The sequence below is a fragment of the Zychaea mexicana genome (assembly GCF_025766255.1).
Source record: "Zychaea mexicana strain RSA 1403 chromosome Unknown BDB00scaffold_59, whole genome shotgun sequence".
NCBI lineage: Eukaryota > Fungi > Mucoromycota > Mucoromycetes > Mucorales > Lichtheimiaceae > Zychaea > Zychaea mexicana.
The window spans coordinates 243419-255898 of record NW_026516722.1 but is presented as its reverse complement, the minus strand read 5'-3'; the positions used below and the strand labels follow the sequence as shown (position 1 = coordinate 255898).

The following is a 12480-nucleotide window of genomic DNA, read 5'->3' as shown; positions in this document are numbered from 1 at the left end:
GGTCCTCCACTTTAGCAACAAAAACTGCGAAGGGCCCACTAACAACGACGATGTCAAGAAGTTCCTTCGCAGACTCTTCGCCGAGATGGATGTGAAGAAGCTTCGTTCCCGGAGCATTGTCTCTGACGATGTTCCAAAAGAGACAAACGCGACGATTTGTCAGTTGGTTGAAGCTAAAGACCACAAAGCAGTGTTTTTGCCACATTGCAGTAGGGTGCTCAATCCTGCCGAAATCTTGTTCAAACACATTGCATTGAGTGCCAAGCGACATCGACCAGCGGAGTAAGATGCGCTGACGTTAACTGACACTCTTTGGACGCGTATAGGAGCAGTCATTAGCAGTATGCAAGCACCTAATCTACGAGCGTGCGTTACCTGCTTTAAGTGTTCCTGTGGTCAGTGTCTATAGATGCCCTCCCTTCCTTTGTACTTTTTCTCCAGTCACTCCTTTACCATCCACATTTTATCTCCGCCTATCCCTCCTTACTCTTTATGCTTCTTCTTTTTATTGTCGCCTATCCCTCCTTACTCGTTATGCTTCTTCTCTTAATAGTCGCCTGTCCCTCCTTACTCGTTATGCTTCTTCTCTTTATTATCCCACTTCATCTGTCATCTCACTCTTCTGTTTATGCTTATATGTATTCCGATGTCATCTCACTCTCTTATTTATGCTACCTGCTTAACATGTTTCTTCCAGCTGCCTTTTTCTCTTCCGCCTGCTTAACTTCTTTCTTCACTTTCCTTTTTTCCCTAGCTGCTGCCTAAGTCAAAAGGGGTGACTGTAAGAATTTACCCGGTGGCTTGGTGGCTTGGTAAGTGGCTTAGATCACGTGACTTCCTAAAAAGGAAATAGACGGGTAATTGGTTTTTCCGACGGCTAAACGTTTTCCCGGACTACAGTAATAGCAGATATGTATACTTAATTTTTTAAAATCTTTGCGTTGGTGAAGTGGTCTAACGCACCAGCCTTGTGTTGGGCCTTTGGTATAAGGCGCGAGTTCGAATCCCCCTTTTGCCAAATTTTAATGTATTTGTTTTTTGGAAAACTGGTTTTTGCTGTTATCCAATCAATTCTTGTTATTTTCATATAAATAATATACCAACAGATGCAGCTTTTTTTCCTCGTTCCAATAAGTATAAAATCATATGTTTTATATAGTATATCTATGGATGATCCCATTGCTTGTACATTTATAGTATTATACTTTTTGTATATCTATTTACACTGTAGTAGAATACTTTTTAGATATCTAAAAAATTTGAAAAGAGTATCTGCAGTAGTATAATGTATAGTAAACTTAAAACTATTTGTTTTATTTGAAACGAATGAGTATCTGATAAGATATGAGTACTTGATGATAGAAAATATCAGTAGTTGATAGATTATACTTCAGTGACAATAATACTTTAATATACCCAAATTTAGATTGTGACTTTTTTTACGGAACAAATCGGAGCTGAATTTGAATTATGTGACGTACATTTACAAGGTATAAATACAATATCTTTTTGAGATTTCTTTTTATTCTTTGGTCTTCCCAGTTTCCCCACGAGAAAAAAACAAACTGGACCCTTTACACTATTTACATCTACTATATCTACTGTTTCTCCTATCTATATCTAAATACCTTTATTCAAACACTTATACACATATACAACTACATCTCTATACATAAAACAAACTATTATTAGGTATTCTTATAAAGGAGAGTTAAGTATAAAAGTAAAGGTATTAACTAGTTTATAATAGTATGCCAATCTACAACAATATCCCTACACCTACTGAGCCTTACTTCTTAAATACTGAGGCTTGTATTCAGTATCTATATGAAGAAGGCATTTTTTACCGTAGTATGAAGTGCCTTAACTGTGACCGGGATATGCCTCTTTCTTGGTCTAGAGGAGCAAATGGCACTTTCCGATGTACTAGCTGTAATTTGGAGCGGACTGTTCGGACTCATTCCTTTTTTCAACACCAGAATGTACCTCCACATATTGTCTTACAAATTGGTTTAGAATTATTAATTAATACTAGTGCTACTAATATTATTAATAAGACTAAACTAACTTGGGAGACAGTTCGCCAAATAAGATATGATTACTTTCAACTAATCATTGAAGATATGGAGAGTATATTCGAAGGTAGGTATATTTCTCTTTCTACTTTAATTATTGTATTTTATAACTAATAATAATGTAGGTGAACCAATTGGTGGCCCAGGAATTATTGTGGAGATCGACGAATCGAAGTTTGGCAAAAGAAAGCCATCTGCCAATGGTATTAGTAGCCACGTTGAAGGTGTTTGGGTTTGGGGGGCAGTAGAACGTACACAAGAAAGACGTATCATAATGGTGAATGTAGACCGGCGCAACCGCCCTACATTAGAACACTTGATCCAAAAGTATATCCTTCCTGGATCAATTATTTACTCTGATGGATGGGCAGCCTATAATACCCAACGGTTAGAGAGGATGGGCTATACCCATCATATGGTGAACCATGAGTTATATTTTGTTATTCCTGGTACACAGATCCATACCAACACTATTGAAGGTAACTCTTAAAAAAATATTCTCCTTTTATATATTATCTAATACTCTCTTTTAGGCAATTGGGGTGGGATAAAGCAGCTCATTACCCGGAACTATAGAACTAAAAAGCTAGTTAAGAAACAGCTTTTTTGGTTCATTTGGCAAAGGCGGTTTGCTGATGATCTATGGAATCATTTTCTCCGTGTTATAAGGGAATCATATTTCATAGATCCTAGTGATCAGCAGCTACCTTTTGAGGGTAGTACTGATGATGCTGTTAGGGTCTTAGAACCTTTCTTTGAAGTACCGGTAGAAGAAGGAGAAGATCTGGACCAAGAGGAGGGTAATATAGACCCTCTTAACCTTGAAGAGGAAAGAGAAGAAGTAGAAGAAGAACAAGAACAAGATGACGAAGAAGAGCAAGATGACGAAGAAGAAGATCAACAGCAACAAGAACAGCAAAATAGGGCCCTTCTTAATCTGCAAAGACAAAGGGTCCTACAGCATATAGAGCATCGGGATGAAAGGAGACGGCAGCAAGAGCAGCAACAACAACAAGAACGTGAGCAACAACAACAACGACATAGACAACAACAACGCCAGTCACAACAGCAATCTGAGCAGCAAGAGCAAAGACAACAGCAACAGCACTTACAGATGCAGCAGCTTTTACAGCAACAACAACAGCAAATAACACAGCTGCAATCTGAATTGGAGCAAAAAGACCAACAAATCCAACAACAGCAACAGCTTTTGCAGCAGCAATGGCAGTTGATTTCTCAGCTAAATCAGCTGTATATACAACAACATCAGCAACAAGCACAGCAAGTACAACAAGTACAACAAATAAGTAATAATAATATTATTACTATTATTAGTGATGAGGATCAAAATAGTAGTAATGAGGAAGTTAATATAGAAGATTAGCCTTATTTTCCTTCCCTTCTTCACTCTTTTTCTCTACTTTTATTCTCTCTCTACTTATACTACCTTACAAATCCTTTTCTATCTTATCTATTCTATATTTTACTCTTATATAAATATCACTCTATTATTTCTATTTATATATATTTATAGTAACATAAAAATAAGTAACACATTTTTTTACAAATCTGGCCTCCTTTTTAGCTGAGATTATTGCTTATATGTGACTCTATATGTAATTTTTTTTTCCTACACTCTAGAAACATTTAGGTAAGCCAGAAATGAGGTTTATATTTAATGGTCGCTGAGGGATTGGAACTCTTGATCTTCTGGGTCTAAAGCTGATGCCTTAACCACTTTCGCACCTCCCTTTCTATATATGGTAGTCGAGGAAAAACAGTCACTTTTCGAGGAAAAGCAGTCACACTGGGTAAATTCTTACGGTCACCCGTCAAAAGTACATATAGTCGATGTAAACTTGATTAAAAAATTGTTAAAAGAACAAAAAGTGATATGGTGTAACTGGTGGTGGTGTAGGGATATAGTATATGGCGGATATAAAGGATACAGGAAATGTGCGAACAGTTACAGGTTGTCTTCACGAGCAAGGCATCGATCAAAGAACGTAATCGAATGGGCAGTGTAGTTCTCAAAGTCTTCTTTTTTGACTCTCTACATAGAGTCAGCCAAACGTTGCTCCACCGTCTTTACTACACCTTGCTGCTGCGATTGTTGCTGTTGTTGTTGTTGAGGCTGTTGCTCGTGTTGTGCCAAGTCGATTTGCCGGTAAAGCACCTTGACTTTGGAGAAAAACTCCTCAATCGGATTTAAAAAAGGTGAATACTAGGGCAAAAAGACAAGCCTGTAGCTACGTTCGGTGACCTCGTTGCTGATGTAATTGGCTGTATGTATTCTGGCATTGTCGCATACAATATTCCAGCCTTTATCCTGCAAGTCTCGCTGATCAAGTTCGTCCATTACTTGCTTCAAAAAGGCGAAGAAGTGGACGGTTTTTGTTCCACCTCCCGTTCCTCCCCTGTTGATTTTTGTGCATGCTTTAACAATGCCTGTGGAGCAGAGGGCTACAAGCATGGAGCGCGAGCGAGCATACATGTGCGGTACTTTAATATGCACCACTAATCCAGCTCGTGACCATGCATGGTTGCGTCGCATGTTTGCGGTCACCGATGCTTCGTCGACAAATACGCAATTATTCTTATAGTCCACTATGTTGCTGCTAATATACTGTTGAATGAAATCGAAGCACAAGTCTTTTGTTGTTTCGTTGGTACGCTGCTCTGGGTACAGATGAGCACGCTTTATCGTAATTCGGCATTTCTCTACTAAATGGCAATATATGGTAGATGCGTCAAGTAGCACAGAGAAGCGATTAAAGTATAGCATCTTAATCTGCTCTAACGTCACTGTATTTGCAGTGGTCACCGTCTCCACAAGGAAATTACTGCCTTCCTTAGTAATTTTTGGCAATGTTTTTCCTTTATATTTGATGGGATTTGCATTTCCATCACGTTCTGCATATCTCTTTTTCTGATCGAAGATGCTGGATTTGGCAACACCTGATACACGAGATATGGTGCGGTACTTGGCGCCAGCAGCGCGTAACAACAAAGTTTGTTGCATCTGCTGCAGGGAATGTGGCGTACTTGGTCCACGTTGGGTGGTAGGCGTTGTGGTGGTCTTTTTTTTTGGCTCTTTGATACTCAATGACATCGCTGCTACTCGAACTGACGGGAGGAGAGCCAGCGCCAACTGAAAGCACTGTTAGCTCTTCGCCTTCCTCCTCTTCAGAACTGCTGGTGCCAGCATTGTCAGAAGAGTCGATACCATCATTTGGCTGTATCAGACGGGATTGTTTGATTGGAAAGCAACTGATTTGATATTGACTCGGTGCATCGTCGCACTCTTCTTCATGGACAATATCAACTGGTTCCATGTTTGTATCCTCATTAGAAATGCTGGTGAATGTGGTATTGGCTGTTTATAAGATCCTATAAGAAAATTGATAAATACAATGCATGCATATTCGCATCTAAAAGGAAGGCAAGTATATACCAAAGGGCTGGTGGGTATCAACTATATCCATATCACTCATCACTTTTATTAAGTGCTTCAATGGCGACTTTTTTGTGGATCGTTTTTTGATAATTTTCTCTTGTTTCAAGGTTGGAGATGTTCCCTTGCTGAGGGCGTGATTGCTGGTGTGTTTCAGATCGTGCTTGGGGAGCGTGTTTTCATAGTTGAGTTTATTGATTTTAATAGGGGGAATAAAGGCGCAACAGGTACCAATATTTATAGAGGCTGTTTGTGCAAACGGAGTACAAGACATACGTAGAGCTTAAACAAATTTATTTCTAATATGTGATGTACGACGGCTAAACTTAGCGTTGTTCCTCTCTTGTTTTACTATACAATTTGGTTAGCTCTTCCGTGTACGTGGCTATGGATATGAATAGTTGATACACTCTTTTCACTTTTAGCGCTAAGGTGACGTGTTCGCCGTTTCTCTGTTCTTCTAGACATTACTAGTTTGATTGCTTGATGATCCAAGCTTTAGCTGCTCCAATGCTTTTGGCAGGATGGCAACATAATAGAGGAACAAACCTATTTTATGAAATTTTATTAATTTTATAATCTTTTAGTATTTTTTAATATATAATTTTGTATAAAAAATAAAAATAAAGTTGAATTTTCTTATATTGATAAAAATATGATACAATATGTCTTCTATGGACTTTATGGCTGATGAATATATTTATGAAAATTCCGAACAATATGAAAGATATAAAACTGATTTAAAAAAAGAAATTGATAATATTGTATTAAATAAATGGGGTTTTTTAGATAAAGATTGGGGTAAAATTACAAAAAAATATAAACATTGAACTGAATTAAAAGAAATTAAAAATATAAATACTATTAAAAATGAATTAAAAAATAAATTAGGGTATATTTCTGTTTTCTTCTTTTTAAATGAATTATATACAAACAAAGAATATCCAGGTCCTTATTTAGAGAAAGATAAAGGATTATATTTAATATATCATCTTATAAATGGTCATCCTCATATTGAAATAAATAAAGATATATCCTCAACATCATATTATAGATTATATAAAAGTTTTTGGATTACTAATTATGAAAAATTAAATAAAAAAGTAAATAGTTATTTATTAGATATGTTTAGTAATATTAAAATAAGAATTTTATCTGCTGTTATAAAAAACCCTAAATATTTTAAACATGTGACATTAATGTTAGATGGCCATGATAGTACTATTAAATATAATAAACCTGATATTTCTTTACAGAAAAAATGGTCATATAAATTAAAAACAAGTGGATTACGTACCCAAGTTTTAATAGATATTAATGAAATGGTTATATTTGTTAGTAAAAGTGAATTATGCGGTGAAAGTAATGATGGTTCAATGTTTCTTAATATGAAATTATATAATAAAGTTTATAAACATGATTGTATTGCTTTTGATGGAGGATATATATTATTTATAAACCAATTTATTGAATTATGTAGTAATAAAGGGTTTGATGATATAAGTGATAAAAACTTTTTTTATCCTATACGGAAAGAGAGTAATATTGAATTAAATGAATAAGAAAAATATTTTAATAGTGTTTTTGGAAAATTTAGAAATACAGTAGAAAATCAGTTCTGTGAATTACATAACACATTTAAACGATTTAGTAATAACAATTCAACAATTAAAACATCTGATTATAAATATATAAATTTACAATTAAAAGTTTCTTTTTTATTAAAAATATTAAACAATTCTCTGAAAAATTTAATATAATTACCCAACCTCATCATAAACTTTGGGAAATAAATAATTTCGAATTTCCTTGTGAACAAAGATTAATTAATATTGTTTATATAAATGAAATGGAGCAGTTAGAAAAAATAAATGAGATAACAAAATTATAAAAAGAAATTATGAATTTAACATTAGATAATGATATAAATAATATGATATTAGATGGTGAAGAAAGTGAAAATGAAATTAATAAAGAAAGTGAAGATGATTTTCCAGAGTTAAAAGGTAAAACAAAAAAAAGAAAATATAAATCAAAATCAATAAATAAAATTAAAGATATAAATAAAGTAAGAGATAAAAATAAAGTTGATAAAATATATGAAATAGAAAATATTATTGAACATAAAATTATTGATAAAAGTTATAAGTTTTTAGTTAAATGGAAAGGATTTAATAGTAATGATAATTCATGGATATCTTTATCTTCTTTCAATGAAAAAGAACTATTAGCTGATTATTTATCAGAAAAAAATATATTAATATCAGGAATTAATTTATAATTTAAAAATTTAAAATTATGTTAAAGAATAATTAATATTTTAAGTTATATTATTATTTTATATTTATGGAATATTCCTCATACTCAGTAGGAACCCAGTCTTGCTGAGCTTCTTCAATATTTTCTATCAATGAGTGTAGTTCTTCGACAGCTGATTCAAGTTCTTTAACAGTAGGTGCTTCCAACTTTTTAGCTACATGTTTCGTGGTGCTTAAGTGCTTCTTTGGTTTGTTATTTCTTACTCTTCTCATGGTACAGTGTACAGAAAGATAATTGGGATGAAAGCGGGATGAAAACTTATTTTTATAAATACCAATTTCAAGAGAAACTCATCATTTGCAGGATATTCCTTTTTGGGCTGTTATACAAATATCTTTTATTCTACACAGTCCTTTTTCATCGAAAAGATAGCCAAACAAAAACAAGGCGTAAAATATAAAGCTATATAGATGCTTCTATCATATAACAAGATGAGGCCATTGTCACTCGCTGGATAGTTGACAATGTCTGATTCTTAGTTTTCAAAATGATAAAAAGATTAAAAAAATGAAAATGGCATGTTGCGTCGCATAGAGCATTTCTATATGTATAAAAGCAAAAGCATTACATTCTACTTGTAGATAATCTTCCATGAAATTATTCGATAGTGCTTAAAGGACTGTCATCTAAATTGGAGAGATTTTTGGATTTGTATTCTCGTCAAAAACGCCATTTCAGTTTGCAGGTATATATAGATATACCCTAAGAATGAAGGCTTTTTCACCTCATTCACTCATTCATATTCCTATGTCTTCAAACGACGATGCAGTTGTACCTCGCTTACCAACGCCTTCGCCTCCTCCTTCGGACGATACAGCCATTGTCCCAGACAATAGTTATTATACATCAGAGCAGTCTGTCAAGTACATCGAGCTGCTCTCCAAATAGAGGCAGAAATCTATAAAACAAATGATCAAATCAGGGCAGCACGCATAGAACGTGGAGAAGATCCAGATGGTTAGTACTGTAGCAAACATGCTTTATGTAAGTTAGTAAGAGGCTAATGCATATCATTTTTATTCATTGATCATCCTGAACGCCACTTCGCTTCGGCAAATACGAAATCTATCACTCGCTGCACTCGCTTGCTTATTAATGCTGACACATGACTTACTGAACACTAAATGAAGCCATTTAAGCCTAAAATCCTACTGAGAGTTTGAGAAATATAAGCATAATATATTGTCGAGAGTAGTTGTTGATATGATAAATAGAATACAGTAAGACACAGAGATTGGTATGAAGATAAATCGCAGAAAGGTGAATACAAGCGTGGTTATAGAGATAACGCGAAAGGTAAGTGGGGAATTGCTGTTGTTGCCTCATAACTACAGGCTGTCTTCTTGTGCAAGACAATGGGAAAGAAAGTAGTAGAATGCGTGATCTGTGCAATATTATCTTTCAAGGAACGCACCTGATGGCATCCGCCAAACGCCTCTCCCATTCTAGAACTTCTGGCCCTTATGCTTCCTTCCCTTTCACTTGCTCTTCTACTGCCTGCTCTTCTTGTACATCAATCCTTGATGATGGCTTGTTTGTAAAAAGAGCCTTCACCTTGAGAAAAACTCTTTAATCAGGTTCTAAAAGGCAAATAGGCGACAGGAAGACAAGATGGTATCTGTGCTTTTCGACTACTCGAAATCCTGGTGTATAAGTAGGCGCATTGTCACAAACAGAATTATCACCACGACATACATCTTCATTGAGGACATCCATCACGCTTTCCAAAACAAAAAAAAATACTGCTTTTGTTCCTCCTTTGCCTGATCTGATGGTAGACTCGACAAAACCAGTATGGCTAATGGCTGCTAGAAGGGTTTTTGATGCAGTCCACATTGACGGAAGACCGACATACACAACGGTGTCACATCTCGACTGAGCAGAGTTTCTTGTCACTAGTCAACGACCTCTCATCAATGAACATATTTAGCCAATAGTCAAATTTGCCATTTTGAATATGCTTGCGCACATAATCTTTACAATTGTCCTTAGTCACATTGTCTGTGCAGGCTTCAGGATAGTGCATGGCACGTTTTAAGGTCAAGTTGCATTTGCACAGAAGATGTCTGTATATGGTCGGCAAGTAAAGAGTTACAGCATACTTATTCTGGGCGATATTATGGGTCAAAGTACTAGGTTACTTAAAGCACCTTTGCTTGAATAAGTGAAAGGCGTAGGCACCAAAAAGCAAAGACTAATGGTTAATTATGCTGCTAGCTAAGCGACAGTAACATGGGCAAAACAATAATGCTGTAAGCCAAATGAGCGACTGTTGGCCAAGTGACGATGCTATTGACAGAAAAAAATGCTGTAAGCAAATTAGTAGTTCCGTTAGCGAAAAAGAGGGCCGTTGACTAAGTGAAAATGCTGTTAATAAAATAAAAAAGCTATAAGCGAAATAATGATGTCATTGACTAAATGAGGGGCCGTTGCCCAAGTGACGATGCCATTGCCGAAATAAATTGCTGTGAGTAAATTAGTAATTCTGTTAGCGGAAAAGAGAGCCATTGACCAAGTGAGATGGCGTTAGCGAAATAAAAAACAACTGTAAGTGAAATAATGATGTCGTTGACCAAATAAGGGGCTGTTGCCTAAGTGACGATGTCGTTGACGAAATAAAATGCTGTAAGCAAATTAGTAACGCCGTTAGTGAAAAAGGGGGCCGTTGACTAAGTGAAAATGCTGTTAGCGGAAAAAGGGGCCATTAGCGAAATAAAATGCTGTTGGCCAAATCAAAACGCCGTTGGCCAAATAGAAAATCTCATTGGCGAAAAAGAAGCCCGCGAACGATATGGTAAATCCCGTAAACCAAAAAAAAAATCCCATGAGCGAAAAAAAAAATCCCGTTCGCGAAAATTTTAGAGCCCGTGTCTGGGATTGGATTCAAAATCCTGTATTATCATTATTACTATATCCAACCCATTTTACCTGAAATAAATATGCGTTCTTTTCTTTTTTGTGTCTAATAATACTTTCTATTTCATATGATACAGTTGAACGCTGTTTTCCTCTTATATTTCTTCTTCTTTCTCTAGTACGTTCATTAAAATTAGGAATATCGTTATCATTTTCACTATTTTCTAAATCAACTGATTCACTATTATCATCTATAACCATTTCATTATTTGATAATATCATATTTAATAAATTATTTTGTAGTTGTACCATTCTATCAAGCTTATCCTTACTTTGTTTATTATTACCAACAACTATATCAATTAATTTTTTTTCAATAGGAAAATCAAAATCAGGACTATGCCATATTTTATGATGTAGTAAAACAGGTATATTAAATACTTCTACAAACTTTGTAATATTTTTTAATAAACAGGCAACACAAAACTGAAGATTATAGTATTTAATATTATCTATCTTTACAATTGATTTGTTATTAAAACGATAAAATTTATTATTAAAATGTTCTTCAGTAATAGTTACAAAGTTTTCATTTATATTTTTACGAATTAGATGTACAAGTTATCATTACTAAAATCATCTCCTTTTTCTGCACTAAAATCATATCCTTTTTCTGCAGCAAGTTCAGTAAACTGTGTTATAAACAAAGTATATCCACTATCAACAGCTAAAATGTTATTTTGATTCATTTTATTATAAAGTTTCATATTCAAAAGCATGCTACTATCAGAACTATCTACACAGAGTTCACTTTTTGATATAAAGATTATTATATCATTAATACCAGCTGTAAATTGTGTACGTACACCATTTTTTTAAATTTATATGAATATAAACGCGATCTATCTAAATCTGTATCTGTATAATTAATTCGTGAATCATGACCATCTAAAATAAGTGTTACATGTTTAAATAAATCTGGATTATATTTTCTTGCAGATAAAACACGTAATTCTATATTTGAAGACAGATACATTAATGAATCATTTATTATTTTATTAATTCTTTTATAATTCTCTTCATTTATCCAAAATTTTTTGTAAACTATATGAAATGTACTTTGAGGTAAATATTTTTCAATTTCATCTCTAGAAATAACAGAAACTAAATGATATAACAAAAATTAACCTTTTTCTAACTCAAAATAAGGAGCTGGATACTCTTTACTTGTGTATAGCACAACTAAGAAAAAAAATACAGCTGTATAACCTAATTTTTTTAATAATATATCTTTAATTTTTTCAATAAATTTAATATGTTTAATTTGTGTTCTGTGTTTGAATTTATTATGCATAATAGGCTAATTCCATTCAAAAAATGTCCAATAATTAGCAATAATAGTATTTACTTCCTCTGTAATTAATGGTGTATAATCTATTTGCTCCATTTCTTATTTATATTATAAAATTCAATTTAGATATAAAAAATTAATAGTTCTTTAATAAAACAAATATTAACTTATAACCAACAAGGTAATGTAGTACCCACAATGCTTCGGAATCGACATCATTTCAACCATCAGATTCAAACCTATAATTTCATTGTACAAAGATCAGTAAAAGTAATATCAGGCTCATTATGTAGGCTGTTTAATAGTTTATTAATTTTTTAATTTTTAATTTATTTTATCTCACTATAAAGATCCCTGAGGGTTACGTCCAAATTAGGACTTAGTTTTTAAATAAGGAAATCGCTCTTTGCTCAGCAAGCCTACTT

The 12480-nt window shown here is 33.9% G+C and overlaps 1 protein-coding gene across 1 annotated transcript; it reads right to left on the bottom strand.

Annotated features, from left to right (window-relative positions):
• Positions 1–8946: 8946 nt before the first annotated feature.
• BDB00DRAFT_494766 (uncharacterized protein) lies at positions 8947–9220 on the bottom strand. The gene has a single exon (XM_053117586.1). It carries the CDS (start codon positions 9172–9174, stop codon positions 8989–8991), a length of 186 nt encoding a protein of 61 aa, XP_052977650.1. The 5' UTR covers positions 9175–9220; the 3' UTR covers positions 8947–8988.
• Between the last annotated feature and the right edge of the window lie 3260 nt (positions 9221–12480).